At 44.6% G+C, this 15,518-nt stretch overlaps 1 protein-coding gene across 4 annotated transcripts in view; it reads right to left on the minus strand.

The window, feature by feature from the left end:
- The window catches only part of LOC128430332 (ADAMTS-like protein 1), an 87,446-nt gene extending 71,928 nt beyond the window's left edge, over positions 1-15,518 (minus strand). For all 4 annotated transcript variants that reach the window (XM_053416371.1, XM_053416370.1, XM_053416373.1 and 1 more), the window contains exon 1: positions 15,194-15,518. In XM_053416371.1, coding sequence (XP_053272346.1) covers positions 15,194-15,247 — 54 coding nt within the window. In that variant the 5' untranslated portion in view covers positions 15,248-15,518. The remainder of the gene's footprint in view (positions 1-15,193) is intronic.

Consider the following 15,518-nt stretch of genomic DNA (forward strand, 5'->3'; position numbering starts at 1 on the left):
GCGGCTGAATATGTGCTACTGAAATGAAACGAAAAAGCGGCTCAAGGCGAGGCAAATAATTGGATTTGGCTCAGCCGGGACGCGAGTGTCTGCTCAGCAATGTGGCTGTGTTTGCACAGCTGGAGCCTGTGCCCAGGGTCATCTCGGTGGGGAGCAGGGGTTTGGCACTGCCGGGCACAGCTACAGCGCGAGTCTGCTGAAGAATGACTGGACGCTTCCCTCTCCCTGTCGTTCGAGTGCCTAACAGAGAACAGAACGCAGACAAGTCTCAGAGAGGTGTCTGCTGATAAAACATAATTTCAGCTACGGCAAGACGGTTATATTTTTTTCCATCCCAACTCTTGGGCAGACCAACCTAACCCGTTCCGTCAATGTAATGGTATGAAAAGGGATAATTTTTGTTTACACAGTAAGTGGTTTCAGCCTCATCCATTAGGCACCAATTAACTACGTTTGATGGGAGACAGCATGAGCAAGGATCTCTTGAATAAGCACTACTCAATACTGCTATCGAATGTAGTAACAACATATCAGACGCCTTTCTTTTCAACTACCATGACGGTATTACAATACCGATGCCTTCCCCAAAGAGCGACTCCAGTTCCACTCTAAATAGCACAAACTTGACAGGTCACCCCGCAAAGCAGGTACATTTCACCCGGCGAGATGAGCGATCCGTCTCTGAAAACCTGCTGGCTGTGGCTTTGGTTTGTGTAAGAAAATGTTATTTTTTCAGAGTGAAGAGCAAACCCCCGGTGGCATGAAACCTAAGAGCGGCCAAATGGTTGGAAGCTGTCTCTCAGCGGCGCAAAAAAATCAATGCAAGCCAAGGTGCTTCAAGAATCAAGGTTTGTCAGGAGGAACAGCTTTGTCACGACTGGGCAGTGCATCTGCACGTGTTTCCACCCACCATCCTGCAGGAATATGCAGTTGTGGAGAGATATATCATGCTCGACTTACAGTGCCAACACACACACAAAGACAGGAGTGTATGGCATAAATCATTGAGTTTAGAATGTGTTACATGCAGACAGAAAGTGGAAGAGAATCTCAAGTTCATGTCGAGCATGCATCAGGGAGATGTAGCTACCGGACCCTAAAAACTGGAAATCAGAGGGTCCATTAAGTTTTGGACTGTGCTCAGTGACAGAGCAGATAACAGTAGCTCTAAAATTAATGGAGTAGAGTTACACCTCCACATAAAAACTCATCTACCTATGGAAATATAATACAATGCTGATTATCAAAAGACAGTCAGGCCACCTAGCTTTGTAAGAGACAACCTCAGAGTTTAAGACAGTGAAGACATTTGAGACTCTAAAACCTCATCGTGTCATCTTCATTGTGATAGTGATTCTCTGGCCATGAATGGCTTTTTTTTTCTTCTTGCATTAAGAAAGTAGCTTTGAAAAAAAGTGCACACCCCCTCTTGGAAATTCCTGACAGAATTGACTCTGGCATCTTGAGTTTCAATCTGATAGCCCCCAAAATTACTTCTGCAACCAGAACCTTTCCAAATGTGGTCCAAGCGGCCCTACCATTGTTGTTGGCGTGTGTAACAGAGATGGCTTCACATTCTGCGGCTTTCACAGATATCCAGGTGACACCGAGTGATCCCGAGGGCATATCACGACTTAGGAGGAGAGGCGAAGCCAATGAAAGCTTCAAGTGCAGCTTCGTAGTAATCTGGTGGTGCTACCAAACACCCCTGTGTGCTTTGGAACAAGGGCATGACTTCTACAAAAAACGTTAGGGCCAGATATCAGTGCACATGCCACGTGCAAATAATCACGATAAAAAAAAAATCATCTAACATCTTAGCAGATGCCAAGAAAAACACAATATCCCAATAAGTTGCATTTGGCACAGTTGATTGCGATATTGATACAGGTGGCCCTCCCAAGTTGAACAATGGCGGTTCCCATAACATATCCCCTCGGAAAGTGAACAGCCTGCCCGTTGGCCGGGCTCTCCGTTTCTCTGTCCAAGGATTAGAAAACCAACTGGACCCCTGAGATTACCCTGGTGCCCGTAAATGTGATGCCTGTAGCAGGTGGACAGGCAGCGAGCCCTCTGTTAATCTTTAAGAGTTAGAGGTGGGCAGGAAGAAGGGAATTATGGGTCAGGGAAAGGACAGAGGAGGACAGACGTGCCGCATGAGCCATCGGGGCGTGCTGTGAGGGACGGCACCATCACCAGCTGCATGAATGATTGATGGTGAATGGGTTCATAGCTTGTAACTTCTGACACAACCACCAATCACAACTGTCTCTGTAAAACGAAGTATAGAAAGAGCGTCAGAATGAATTTAATCTACAAGAAATATAAGTAAAAACCCAAAACAAGACGAAATGAAAAGTAATCTTGGGAAATGGGACCAATGTGGAAATGTGTTGAAGAATAATAACTAAACAATCTGTGTCAGAGCTGTCCTATTACCTTTGTTTGCCTTAAAAAGCGACTTACTTCTATTCCAAATTGATGCAGTGTTAAATGACAGAGGCCATACAACACAAAATGCCTCTTTAGCATGTGTACTTGGTTTTAAGCGATCTAGAACAACTCCCGCACCTCAAACTTCATAAACCTTGCTGTCAGACTTTTGAACACTTGCTAAACGACTTTAGTTTGCAGGTTATTTTTTGCTCTCAGACTTTATAGCATCTCTCAACTCTTGTCCACGTCTGTCAACAACCGAAACGTTAATAGACCATTCACGGTGAGAAAACTCATTTAAAACTCGTATTCAGCGGTCACACTCTCTTGGATCAACAGCTCAATAAACTCGAGAGCAATAAAATGTTTTCCATCCGATGAAGTGAAAGAAAGAAAGAAAGAAAAAAGACTAATAAAGTGTGGAGTGAGTTTGGAACCACAAACTCTGATATTTTCTGGTTCTGGATTTTAAATTTTTGAACTTATGTAAACTATTATTACTGTAGGAAACCTGTTATTATTTCAGGACTGCACTATAATGTGATTGCCGCTATATATACACTTTTATGCACAGCCACTTGACTTCTCATCAACCACGGCATGTGATTTAATACTGTGTTTGTCACAGTGAGTCACATTTTTTAATTGCTCGGGTTGTTTTGATTGCACTTTTGTTGCCTGAGCAATCAGCGATCTTGGCTGTTATAGAGAGAGACACTAATAATTATGACTTCCACTGAGCAATTGAGCGAGAGGTACCGCTGAAGAGGGAAAGGGCCGAACACACAACGGCTGGGTGTGCCTGATATTAATGAGACACAAGTGGTGGATCTGCCCTGATTCACTTGCGTCATGCAGATAACTGGGGCATGCAGGTTCACCGAAGGTCCAAGAGCCACCCTGGCTTCCTATGTACAATGGAATCCCTCGACCTGCACAGCTGGATGCACGAGTCTGACTGACAGAGTCGCTGACATGTCAAGCCCTGTACCTACAAGGGAGTTCTGCTAACCTGTGCATGTGTGTATGTGATTAGAGGGTTCACTTGCAGTGTTAAATCTGGGACCTGACCGGCTGAGCCCCCTGCAACAACCTGGATTAGTGCAGTGGAAAGAATAACAACCCATCCTTTGCCCTGGGTCATCGCATGAAAGCACGGAGATGTCTTTCCAAATTTATCTCGACAGTTGGAAGACTTTGTCATAATTACTTCCGTGCACGTAAGTCGGGGGGGTATGGCTTCAATCGGATACAATTAAAAAATTAGACTGGAAATTTTGTGCAAAGAAATTATAGTACAAACCACAACCTACACACAGTAGATTGAGGGCCAGGTGTAAAACAGGCATGAATGCTTTACACCTATTTCCCCAAATTCTTGAAATAAAACTAGAATTATGGGCCTGTGGTTGTAAGCCTCCATCAACCAGGGCAGTATTAGTCTCTCCATGTGTTACTAACAGATTGAACCCACAGTAAAATGAGGTCACAGTGACCTTTTGACATCTAATCATGTAGTGAAGATTTGTGCCAACTTTGAAAGGATTTTGTCTATAAGCGTTCACATGGCAGAGAAGCATTTTGTTAGGTCACAGTAGGTGAAATTTGAAGAAATTACCTTGAGGATGGTTGGACGAACAACCAGAAAACATAATGCATCCAGCCACTGGCTAATGCCGCCAATCGAGGCATGAAAAGACCAGGACATGGGAATGTCCTCACCTCTGGGCAAACTATCTCTCAGTCTGTTTCTCTCTGTGGGGAAGAGGAAATCATCTTGCCCTCAAAGGGCCCTGCTGCCCACCTTCACTCTGCAGAGGAAGAGACAACCCAGTGCACTGAAACTCTCCCTCTTTCAGTGACACTCTCTCTGAGTTTGACCCAGGAGGAGCAGGAAGCCTGGGAGCTGAAGTAGGTTAGGGCCAGGAAAAGGGAGAGGCTGTTAAAGAACCCCCCCGGACCAAGGAGAATGGCTCAGCAGAAGCTGAGTGTGTCAGTCAGTGGGCAATACAACGCCACACTTGTGGAGCTAAGCCTTACACGTCTACGAGAGCACAAAGACCAACATTTTGTGAAGTGAATATGTCTTTGCGCTGCGTGCCGGGCTTTCTTAATACGCTCTAAACAAAGGGAGACATAAATCTGAGGTGTCAAGTAGATAAAGAGATGGATCATGAAATGAAAAAGGTAGACTTGTAAGCCCACACTCGAATATTTACTTTCAGGCCGGCATTTAAAAAAAAGAAAAGACGACGGCGTGTTGGTGCAAGAATCACCTAAGGTTGCATTACAGAGACACATGGTTGCACAGATAAAAGCTAAGAAAAAGTTTGAGACAAGCTAGACAGTTTTGGCACACGCTGTTGAACATGAACCTGCATCCTCACCACTGCCCCTCGAGGCAGAGCGCGTCTGCCCCGACACACCTATACGTCAGGGATTCATGCGAAAAGTCACTTCAGACATATGCCATACACACTTTAGAGTCTCCTCACCCTTTAACACGTGCACGTTAAATCTCTACTTTATAGCAACAGTGCAGCGGCCCTTGCACCGATCTGTAAACCTAAATGTCGTGTTACAGCATTGCACAATTCCACATCTGCTGTGTAAATTAGACGCCGGCAAGCTCAGTCTGGTTCTCAAGGAAAATATTCCCTGGCAAAACTATTTGTTGTCAGCATAGATTAAGCCACTGCAATTACAACCACATATTGTAATATTAAAACTGGGCGAGTGAGCATCATTCACTCTCAGGTGAGAGACTGGCATTCTCTTAGCTTTGGGCAAATGCAGTAAATTCCAAACCTGTTGCGTAAAAAAGAAAAAGGTCCTTTGCCAATTACGTTTTGCTGGAACTACTATAATGTGCTCGTGCAAAATGTCGAACTGATTGATCGACCAACTGTCGCAAAGTGGACTCGTGATAAACGTGGTGTGTGCTATGGGGGAAGAAGAAAATATATCCCTTGCTCCTTTTTCCAGTTTGTATTATGAAAGTTTTAGGTCCCTAATACAACATAAAAGCCATGTAGGTTCAGTTCACTTGAAATTTAGGAAAGGTCTATTGCTTAATGTTTTCAGAGTAATAAATCACATCTCTAACTAGAATGACACTCACAGAAGATTGCTTATATCAGTCTTTCGACACAAAAGACCCCCCCCCCCATGTGACCTTTCACCCTTCATCTTTTCTCAGTTAATCATCTTTACCATCTTTAAAGCAATTTTATCAAGGTGTTCCAGAGATGTTGGGTTCACAAGGCAAACATTATATATTGAATATAAATCCAATCATAACCTGGATTGGGAATAAAAAAATCCTCTCACTTTAACGTTACCTGAAAATCGACATCCTGTGTGTATCCCCCAGTCTTCTCTCTGTTTGTCATCTGCCCTTCACTCCATCACTCCCTGCTCGTTATTCACTTCCTCCTATCCCCAAAACTCTGGAGGGCGGCGCATGCAGCGTTTGGCACGGACTTGATTCCCTCTGATCATGTAATGATTTGCCCGTAACGATTACTCTCTCATGCGATGATGGAGCGGTTTGTACCTGTCCTGCGCAGAGACGCAGTCGGCCGCATTCCTGGTGCGCCTACCTGCCAATCAACGTCCGCTAACGCACTTGTCTCACGCTGACACACACACACACACACACATCTCTCACCGACTCTCTCTGTTCCTGATGCACTAAGAAGACAAAACACACACAGCTCTCGCCCTCTCTTTGTTACAGTGTACATACATCTTGGCCTTTTTTTCGTCAGCGTAAACGTCCCTGTTCTCTAAGTGCGTCATTCATTTCACTGCAGGCGATATACTGATGAGTGTGTCACCCCGTTTAATTATCCTCGACATCCTCCACTCAGTGTGATGTGGTAATGTGGTTCACCTGGAGCAAAAGTTGTATGAAGTATTGGGTGTGACAGATGAACAGAGGTTTCCTGTAGTCATTTGAAATGTCAGCAGGTTTATTGGAGGAGATGGTTATTTCTCAGTGGCTATGACCCAATCTTCTGCTCTAAAGAGTGATGATTTTTATTTTGAACTAATTCAAGTCATCTGAGGATCAATGGACATGAGAAAAAACTCATCTGTTCAATTAAGATATGATCAATAACCAACTGAAATTACAGATAAACGACAACAAGAGCCATTTTAGCTGTTGCAAACAAAGCTGAACTGGATAGTGATTAAATAAATACTCTGTAAAATAAGAATTAGTCAATAGATTAACTAGAATGTCACTGAGTAGAGTGCATACCGCCGCAAACGCACAACAGTCTCCTGATGAAACCGCATTTAAATCCACTAGAGCTGGATTATTATGTAGATTTGCACACACACTCATAAATATTAATCGATTGTTTTCATCAAGATCCGTGAATTATTCTCCAAAATGGTGTTGAGAGACTGGTGTCGAGAGACTTTGTCAAAAATGATAATGAGAAGAGCTAAAAGAAGCAAGACATACTTGAGATGGTTTCACCTGCCCTGCACTTACCCTCAGCTAGCTGTCCGTCAGGCCGTCAGTCCGTCTGTTTGTCTGTCAGTCCGTCTGTCTCTCAACATCGAGCTTAAATGATCTGAGCAAACAGTTCAGGGTCTTTCGTATCGAGCCGACTTCGCTATCTGTGGTATCATCGAGGTGGCTTCACAGGCCACCTGGTGACCACAATCCCAACTATTCCAGCTATGAGGCGAAGCGCGGCCGAGATGAGAGAAGGAACGGCGCTGACAACACAACAGGCCCTATTTAAGAGAGCATTATGTCCCACTGAAGTGAAGGAGGGGCGGTGGAAAATGAAGGGTGAGTGACACGCTCAATGTCAAATGTGCCCTTTTCCAGGTCATGGCTGCCAAATACTTTTCAGGCTGCATACCTGTCATCGGGGAGACGAGCAGGAGTGCTGAGAGGGCTCGGACCGGGGGGACGACAGATTCAAACAAGCCGGGTTCATGCGAGGCAGTTTTTTTTTGCATGTGGTGCAACCCCCCGCCGAGATCAGAGCGAGACACCAACGTGGATGATGTCACGGCACAGAGGGAATCGGGGGACAGAATTTCACAGTGGCCCTTCAAATGCAACACCACGGTGAGCGAGGGCCGAGAGCAACATTGACCCGCAGCTTTTTTTTCTTGTAGCGGTAATTGTTTTCTAAAAAGGTCAAGAAAGGTCTTATAAGGTCGATCACTGCACACACACACAAAACAAGAATGTACAGGCCTTTTGAAAATGTGAAAAATTTAAATAAAGGTCATTTAAAGTTCATGGTCATGTTCGCTCTTAGAAGACAATGAACTCCCTTTATTTCCTATCAATATAAACCTGACTTTATTTACCATAACCTCCCGACTGCTACCTCGCCCTCTTGAAAATAACACAATTAAGACATATTATACACACACACACACAACAGGACCACACAGATTTCCCAGACAGGGGCTTTCTCAAAAGGGGCGACCAAGGCCTCTTTACAGGGGCCAACAAATCTTTTCTACGGCCGCAGCATCTGTGCTGTCTCGCCGCTCACTGTGTGCACGTGTGTGAGGAACATGCAAGTGGATTTCATAGGGCATCCTGGCTTATAATCCATGTGAGCAGCCTGGGAATGAGGAAGGCAGAGGAACCTTTTGGCTCTAACGGTCACACCACATACACAGAAGTCACATGGGTACAGACACACACTAATGCCCCCCCCCCAACCAGTATCCCTACCATTTGGCCCTACTCCTTCGTTTTGTGTATTCAGGATCCCCCCTTTAAAAATGAAGGGGTAGAAGGAAAATCCCGAATGCTTTACGAACGGAGGAAGCGAATCGACATGACGACCATTGCGGTTACAATGCTCATGAATGCAATTATGAAATCTTGCTAAATAACCATGAAAGAAATGTTCAAATCCAGCAGAATATCTTATTTTTAGGCAGTAGCGATGAAAATGTAATCGAAGTGACAAGCATTTCAGGAAAAATAGCTGTTCACTCCGTCAAAACAGGCATTCAATCAGTCTGAGTGGCAGTAACGAGTAATAGCCGTTACTCCCGTGTTAGTTTGAGTACTTGAAATCTACTATTTCTTGTTCAGTGGCTGTATCCAATTTTTAGCCGACTAAATGATTGGTTTCGAGCTTCTCATCTAAACCTCAGCAGGAAAAAACAAATTCGGTGTTTCCTAAAAAATGTAACACCACTTTTAATAGTCATGATCTCAGTCCTGAATAATTTTGGTGACACAGTGCATCATTGAATTTGTTCCCTGTATCTGCCACTAACAATGAAAACTAGTACTGAAAGGAAAACGAAGAATGTGAATATATTCAATCAGTCTATCTGCTAATTTAATGGATTTAAGGCTAACAATACTTCTATTGCACCCTTGTTGTAATTGGTGAACATGGTAAAGGCGAGAACATTTACAGAAAGCTCCCCTCATCTTTGTAGACACTATTACATCTGCTTCTGTGGGCGTGTGCCGAGTAATCCTAAAAGCACTGCAGACCCTCAGTCAATCATGTTTCCCCTCGATTTAGCCATCCATCCTGTCTTCCACCCCCCCCCCCCCCCCCCACACACACACACACAACCTCTCTCACTCATGTGCAACTTCATTTTCTCCTTTTCCCAAAAGAGTGAGGTCAGTGAGAATCATAGCTGCTGTCGGTTTGGGTTTTTCATGCCTGTCAATCGGTCAGTGAATCTGGAACCAATGCATCTATACACAGAAAGTGAATATTTATGTGCTACTCTCCAACTTTATCGCTCCTGCTTGGCCCTTTTCACCTGCTACATATGAAAAGGTTATTTGCTTTGACCTGTAAGTCACATTATTTCTGCTATTAACAAGTTCCTATAATTTTTGTGAGATAATAATAAGTGATCCTAATTTGATTCCACTGCTAAAATGCTTAAATGTAATATTTTATTTTCTCAGATGTTATTTCCTGTCCTGTTCTTCTTTCATTGTTGACCTTTTGCCTCCATTGTCCTTCTGTCTTTCCTCTCTGCTTCCCTCTTGAACATCAAATCTGGCTTCTCCCTCTCTCCTGACAATCCTCCCCTGTAGTGTTTTAAAACACAGACAACACACACACACACACACACACACGCCTACTACCTGCCCTCCCCTCTAATTAGGCATCACGAGAGGGGCCCAAGTGCTGCTTCTCCCCTCCCGTTAGCACCACTCCCCGGCACTCCCGCTGCAATTCCACCCTGGGACGAAGATGAGGTCAAGGCCGGGGCAGAGGATAACAGACAGAGCTAGACGTGTGAGCCCAAGCCAAGGCAGCGTCGCTTGACTGCAAGGTTATGTGGCTGTTTGAGATTGGCTGTGTGTTCGAAATGTGCGGGCCAGATGATGCACAGACGCCCCGGCTGCTGCAAATGAAGTTTGAGCTGGCGTCCGGGAACACACAACAGGATAAAACAACAACGCTCAATCACGCTGATGGAGGGGACGCGGGGCTCGCTGCAGATGGAGCCCAAGATGTTTCATCAGAGGAACAGGATGCCAGAGGCTCGGCTTTCAAGACCGGCAATGACAAATAAACCTCATGATGAGGGAACAAATACATTCACAATGGGCTCCAGAGGAAACAGAGAGGGAACGGAGGGCAGCCACCTGCAAGATCACAATAGAGTGGAATATCTGTGATGGCCGTGGGAGCCGCTGGGGCTGAACTGGACACAAAAGGTCCTTCTGCTGTGATGTTGCCATCTGCTGGTAGTTCTTTCTTAATGCGTGACAGCAGGATGATGTAAGGTCAGAGTTTTGCAGTGTCGCACAATAAGACATATTTAATTTCCTGAGAGCCACATGAAACCGCAGAAAGAAAAACTTGCTTTTCGATACTGGATGTCTGAACAACATGCCCTCTTGCACACACTCTGGCACACACAATGCAACACGACTCCAGCGAGTTATGCCATTTACTGGCTCAGGCGGAGTTGGGCACTCAGTCACAGAATGTTATGAGAACTCAGCATCAAGTGATTGAAAGGCAAGCAACACTATCGAGTTCCACAAGATTTGGGAGAGGGGGGGGAAAAAGGCAGCGAAAGCCGTTTTCTCCGTTCCACATCTTTTCACTTTGTACAAAGCCTGGTTTATTCATCATTTCCTGATGTTAGGAAGGAATGATTTGGAATACAGGAACATACTGATTCACTTATTGGACGAGAGTAGAAGGAGTAGATCGATACCACTCTTAGGTTGATGCTAAAGACATAGGGGCATGTACAATTTGTCATTGTTGCACAGATTGCAAAAATGAGAAATGACTTCCAAATAATCATATTTCCCCCAAACTAGTCCTCCGACTAAACGAGGTTCTGAAGTGTCGAGTTGCATTTCTCTTCAACAGGAACAAGTGTGCTGCAAGTCGTCACTGGGATGAAAACAAAAGGGAAAACTGTCTTTTAATAATTACAAAACCAGATACGAGCTCATCCTCCAGCCAGGTCTAATTTTATACTTTTTCCAGTCGGGCCGCATTTGCAAAATCTATGATTAGAGGCCTTTTCTATTATTTCTGCGATGGTTTCTTTGGCCTCAAGGAACTGGCAGTGTCCTGATTTGCAGGGAAGTAAAAGAAAAAATTACAAATTGGAGATGAGTGCTAGACCAAAGCCCAGTTATTGGTTTATAGTGAATTACTATAGAAACTGAACTTTCTTTGAGGCTCAACATTAAACAGAAGCTGCCATCGCATGTTCTGTTCTGCAGGACTTCTCCCCCATCGGCCCGCTGAGAATAGTGTGAAGCTACTTCCTTTTTGGCCAGCTCTACGGGGATGAACGCCTGCTCTCTGGATTTGCAGGGTTGGAAGAGCCGTGTACAGACACACCTGAATCGGGGACACAAGAGAATTGGCTTCTACGCCAGAAACACTGAGGGCACTGAATGAAAAGTGAGACCCTCCTTGGGTGCCTTGGCAATTTGTTCAAACATGACTACCAGTGAATTTTGGCCTTGGACTAACACTGCACGCACACACACACACACTTCCGCACTTCTACACGACCCAACGCTCAGTCTCACTCCACAGATTAACCCCAGATGGCAACAATGAGATGAGTATGAAGGCTTTTGCTGCGTAACTGAAAACACGCGGTCTTGTTAACGCACTCCAAAAACCTGCTCCATCCATCCATCACTGGCCAGATGTTCTCTGAAGCCTTTTCCCCCCCTTTACTCAAATGGGACCAATCCCTCTCAAAATTAATTCACTTCCCATTCCACAACAAAGGCCCTCATGAAAGCTAATTGGAAGGTTTGTGGTCCGTGTGATCAAGCGGTCGAGCCGAGGAACAAGAGATGTTGTTGTTGACGGACGCTCACTTGGGACCATTTGCATGCCGTGACCCCACTTAATCCTGCCATTAGACCCTGAAGCTTCCCCATCCTGAGGACTTCAATACACTCCGCTCGTCGCATTACGGATCAGAGAGGGACCATTTCCTTGAATAAACATCAAAATCTGTTGGGTTTTTTTTTTTTGCCTAATTTTCTTTTAAATTCCAGCTGAGCAATCTGAAGAAAGGCATGTAGGGAAGTGAGCGTGGCGGCCAAACGCTGTAGTGAGGTCTGGCAGCTGACTTATATCCATCACACGTTAGAAGCCATAAAACATGTTGTTTTCCAGTAACTCCCGAGGAGCATAATCAATTTCAACAGATATAGCTTTGTCAAACTAGTTTTGCCTGCTGTCTTTATTGCCAGCAGTGATATAAAGAGACTTGTGGTAAATTACTCACGTTGTTGGGGGGAAAAAAATACACAGTTTGTTTTTATTCAAGATTTAAGTGTCTAGCCTTTAGTGCCCCCTCAGGTAAATGTGCCAAAACTGACTTTATTAAGTAACCTCATTAAATACATCCAGTTTCCAGTTTTGCTGTTAATTTGCAGTAGTTACCTGATAGGCATATTGAATTCACTGATTGCTCTTACTGCTCTGGCCCCTTAAGGAGTAGTGTTTAGGATTCAGTGACATCTAGTGGTGGGATGGCAGATTGCAACCAATTGAATACGTTTTTATTGTAACATTCAGTAACATAAGCCAACATTAGCTTAGGTAGCTAACATTGCCCCCCGAAAAAGAATGTTTCCTGCCGTTTTTAGTAGCACAGGTGTTTGACTTTTTTAGAAAAATATATGTTATTACAAGTTTCTTGAAACAAAAATTGCTCAAGAAACAAGGACTGACATATTAACAATGAAATGTTAAAACCTGGAGCTGAAAAACACGAGTCGAGTGGAAGAACAGATTAGTTCATCCTCATCTGTAATGCCAAATTTGCCAAACTGTCAAATACAACGCTATGATTTCACCCTTAAGAAATATTAAACTTTTACCCAAGAAAAGGGTGATAGCAATGAGGGCCACATAGAGGACCACAGAGAACAGAACTAAAACACTAGCAGGTGCCAGATCCATATTTGGGCCATTAACCTTGGTGCTTACAGAGATACTTGGGTGTCTTCTAAGGGTACGCACAGCCACCTTTAACTTCTTATCCAGCAAAAAGGTTCCACTTTGCTGCACAAATCAAGGGAACATAGTGACAGCAGCAAGAACCATCCAAGAAGCACACGAGGTATGTCATTATGTCATCCACAAAGGAAGTTCTATTCCATTTAGGGTTGGAGCCACAGGCCATTTGGCCCACACACACACACACACACACACACACACAACTTCCAACGGCCATGCACACAAATATAGAACCTCATTCTTTAGTCAGATAGTCATGCAAAGACTTTGACCTGCCATCAAGGATGAAGAGAAAAGGCCGTGGCACGGCAGAGACCCCGGGAGGCAGCACTTGTTGATCCCTGGTCTCTGAAGCGAAGCACTGGGTCACTCTGGTTTGTGTGAACAGATACATGTCCAGTGCTGATTCATGCTGCACAGTCACTCCTTGCACAGATGGAAAAGCTTGTCCAGTGCTGGCTTCACCACCCAACTCAGCCGTTACTGTCTCACAGAATAAACCACCACCACTTATAATACAGAAGTCAGCTCCAGTGCGTAATACAATCATTTATGATGCACTTTCATTGCAGACAACTTAATGTGAATATAACAGAATTAACACACACCCTTCTGAGTAGAACGAACATCTGCCCTAAAAGAAACATGGAGAAAACATCTGAAACAAGTGACTCACATCTCATATGTCATCTTTATCCAATTTAGCCCTCAATATTATGTAACAGGGTTCATTTTGTCCACATTTTAAAAGGGCTGGTCTATGTTAACTTCATCAAGCAGCCCATTTCAGACCCTCAGTCCTCTTACACAAAGATTAATGTCCCATTTGCTGATTTTCTACCACAACATTCTGAACTGTAACACAATCAGGCCAGCACTGGACAGTGGCCTGGAATGATTTGCAAAGCCTTGAGCGTGTCCCTGTCACTGACAGTCACTGATTACGGTGAGGACGTGCTCAGATCGACGACAAGGCAGCCAGGGTGTCTGAAAGCCCAAATCACCTTGAAGCACCTGTTGTGGTCATTTACCCACACTGACAGTGGCACCCCCTCCCCTCCCCTCTCTCTCTCTCTCTCTCTCTCTCTGTTTGAGCCCGGACGTCCGTCTGCAGGCCAAACAACTGCTTTGTGTCTCTTACTGTCCACTTCACACAAGCATGTGTACGTTTTTGACACAACTGCATGACGGATGCATGTGTATGACAGGAGATAACATGGAAATCTATCGCAGAACTGATTGACACGAGCTGAGCACACAGATTTTGGAAGTTCGCTCAATGCAGGACTGATAAGCTGTGACCTTTTGGAGGACTACCAGTGAACTGTCTATTCCACTGCACGTTGTGAGTGCAGAGAAAAAAGAGGTCTCTGGACTTTAAAGGGCTGCTGCGGGGGCAGATCCAGGGCCATGGCCGGGGGGGGGGGGGGGGGGGGGGGGGCACTGGCCCACTTTAAATCTGATTGGCCCATCCTGTCCATAGATTGTTTTGTTTGTCACTTGAGAAATTAAAATATGACACTGTTCAAACTTTTCTAAGTTTTTTGAAGTGCACAATGGGCCTGATCAAGGACACATTTTCAAAATACATTAAATGATTTGCTCAAAGCTTTAGAGCTAACAGTAAACAAGGAATGACCTTACTCCATCAGGAATTGTGCGTGAATGTTGGACATATAATTGGCCCCTTTATGTAAATTGTGGTCCCTTTGAGGCCCACGCTCAAGTAAAATCCTAGATCCTTTACTGGGCAGATGCATGACATAATTTAAATACAAATGTTTATGCCACATTTTACAAGTAGTTAAGTATTTCCATCGTTTTCTTCAACAAAACTTCACTTCAGCAGAATGCAAAACAGCCTTGTACCTTTTGCAGCATCCCTGGAGGATAAGGAAGGCCACCATATGAAGGTCAATCAAAGTCAAGTAAATGTTTACTTGGTGGCTTAATGTCTATTAATTCATGTAGCCAATACCAGTACCAGTTATGGGTCCTGCAATAAACTATATATGGATATGATGAAACATGTATGTATTACCAAAGCATCTCAGTCTGTGTTGAGTTATCATGTTGAATTTTCTTTTAGAAACACAGCACAGATCAAACTGAAAGCAACAGGTGTCACTTTTCTCTCTCTCTTTCTCTCTCTCTCAGGAACAGTTCCCAAACGCATCTGTCCCACACTGAAGTGACGCGCTTTCCTCCTTGAAATGTTTAATAACAGGCGAACCTTTGCGTGGTGTGCAGCAGCTTACCTTTACGCAGAGGAGCAGGAGCAGCCCAGTCGTCCCCCAACAGCCCCCTGTCATCTCTGACAGACTGAGCGTGGAGATATCAAGAAGTGTGGAGCTGTGGCTCTGCGCGTCCGTGCGTCCCAGTCCTGCCCGATGTCACTCGCACTCTCCTCTCCGCGCCGCGCTCCTCCCGCTCCAGTTCTCTCAGAGCGAAGAGGGGGAGAGAGAGAGAGAAAGAGAGAGAGGGAAACAGGTAAAAGTCAGCCAAGGGGTGCCGCGGACGACATGACACTTCACCGTCCGCTTCCAGATATTTTGTTCCCCCGGCAAACACGTTGCTGCTAAA

This window comes from Pleuronectes platessa, chromosome 23, assembly GCF_947347685.1.
Source record: "Pleuronectes platessa chromosome 23, fPlePla1.1, whole genome shotgun sequence".
NCBI lineage: Eukaryota > Metazoa > Chordata > Actinopteri > Pleuronectiformes > Pleuronectidae > Pleuronectes > Pleuronectes platessa.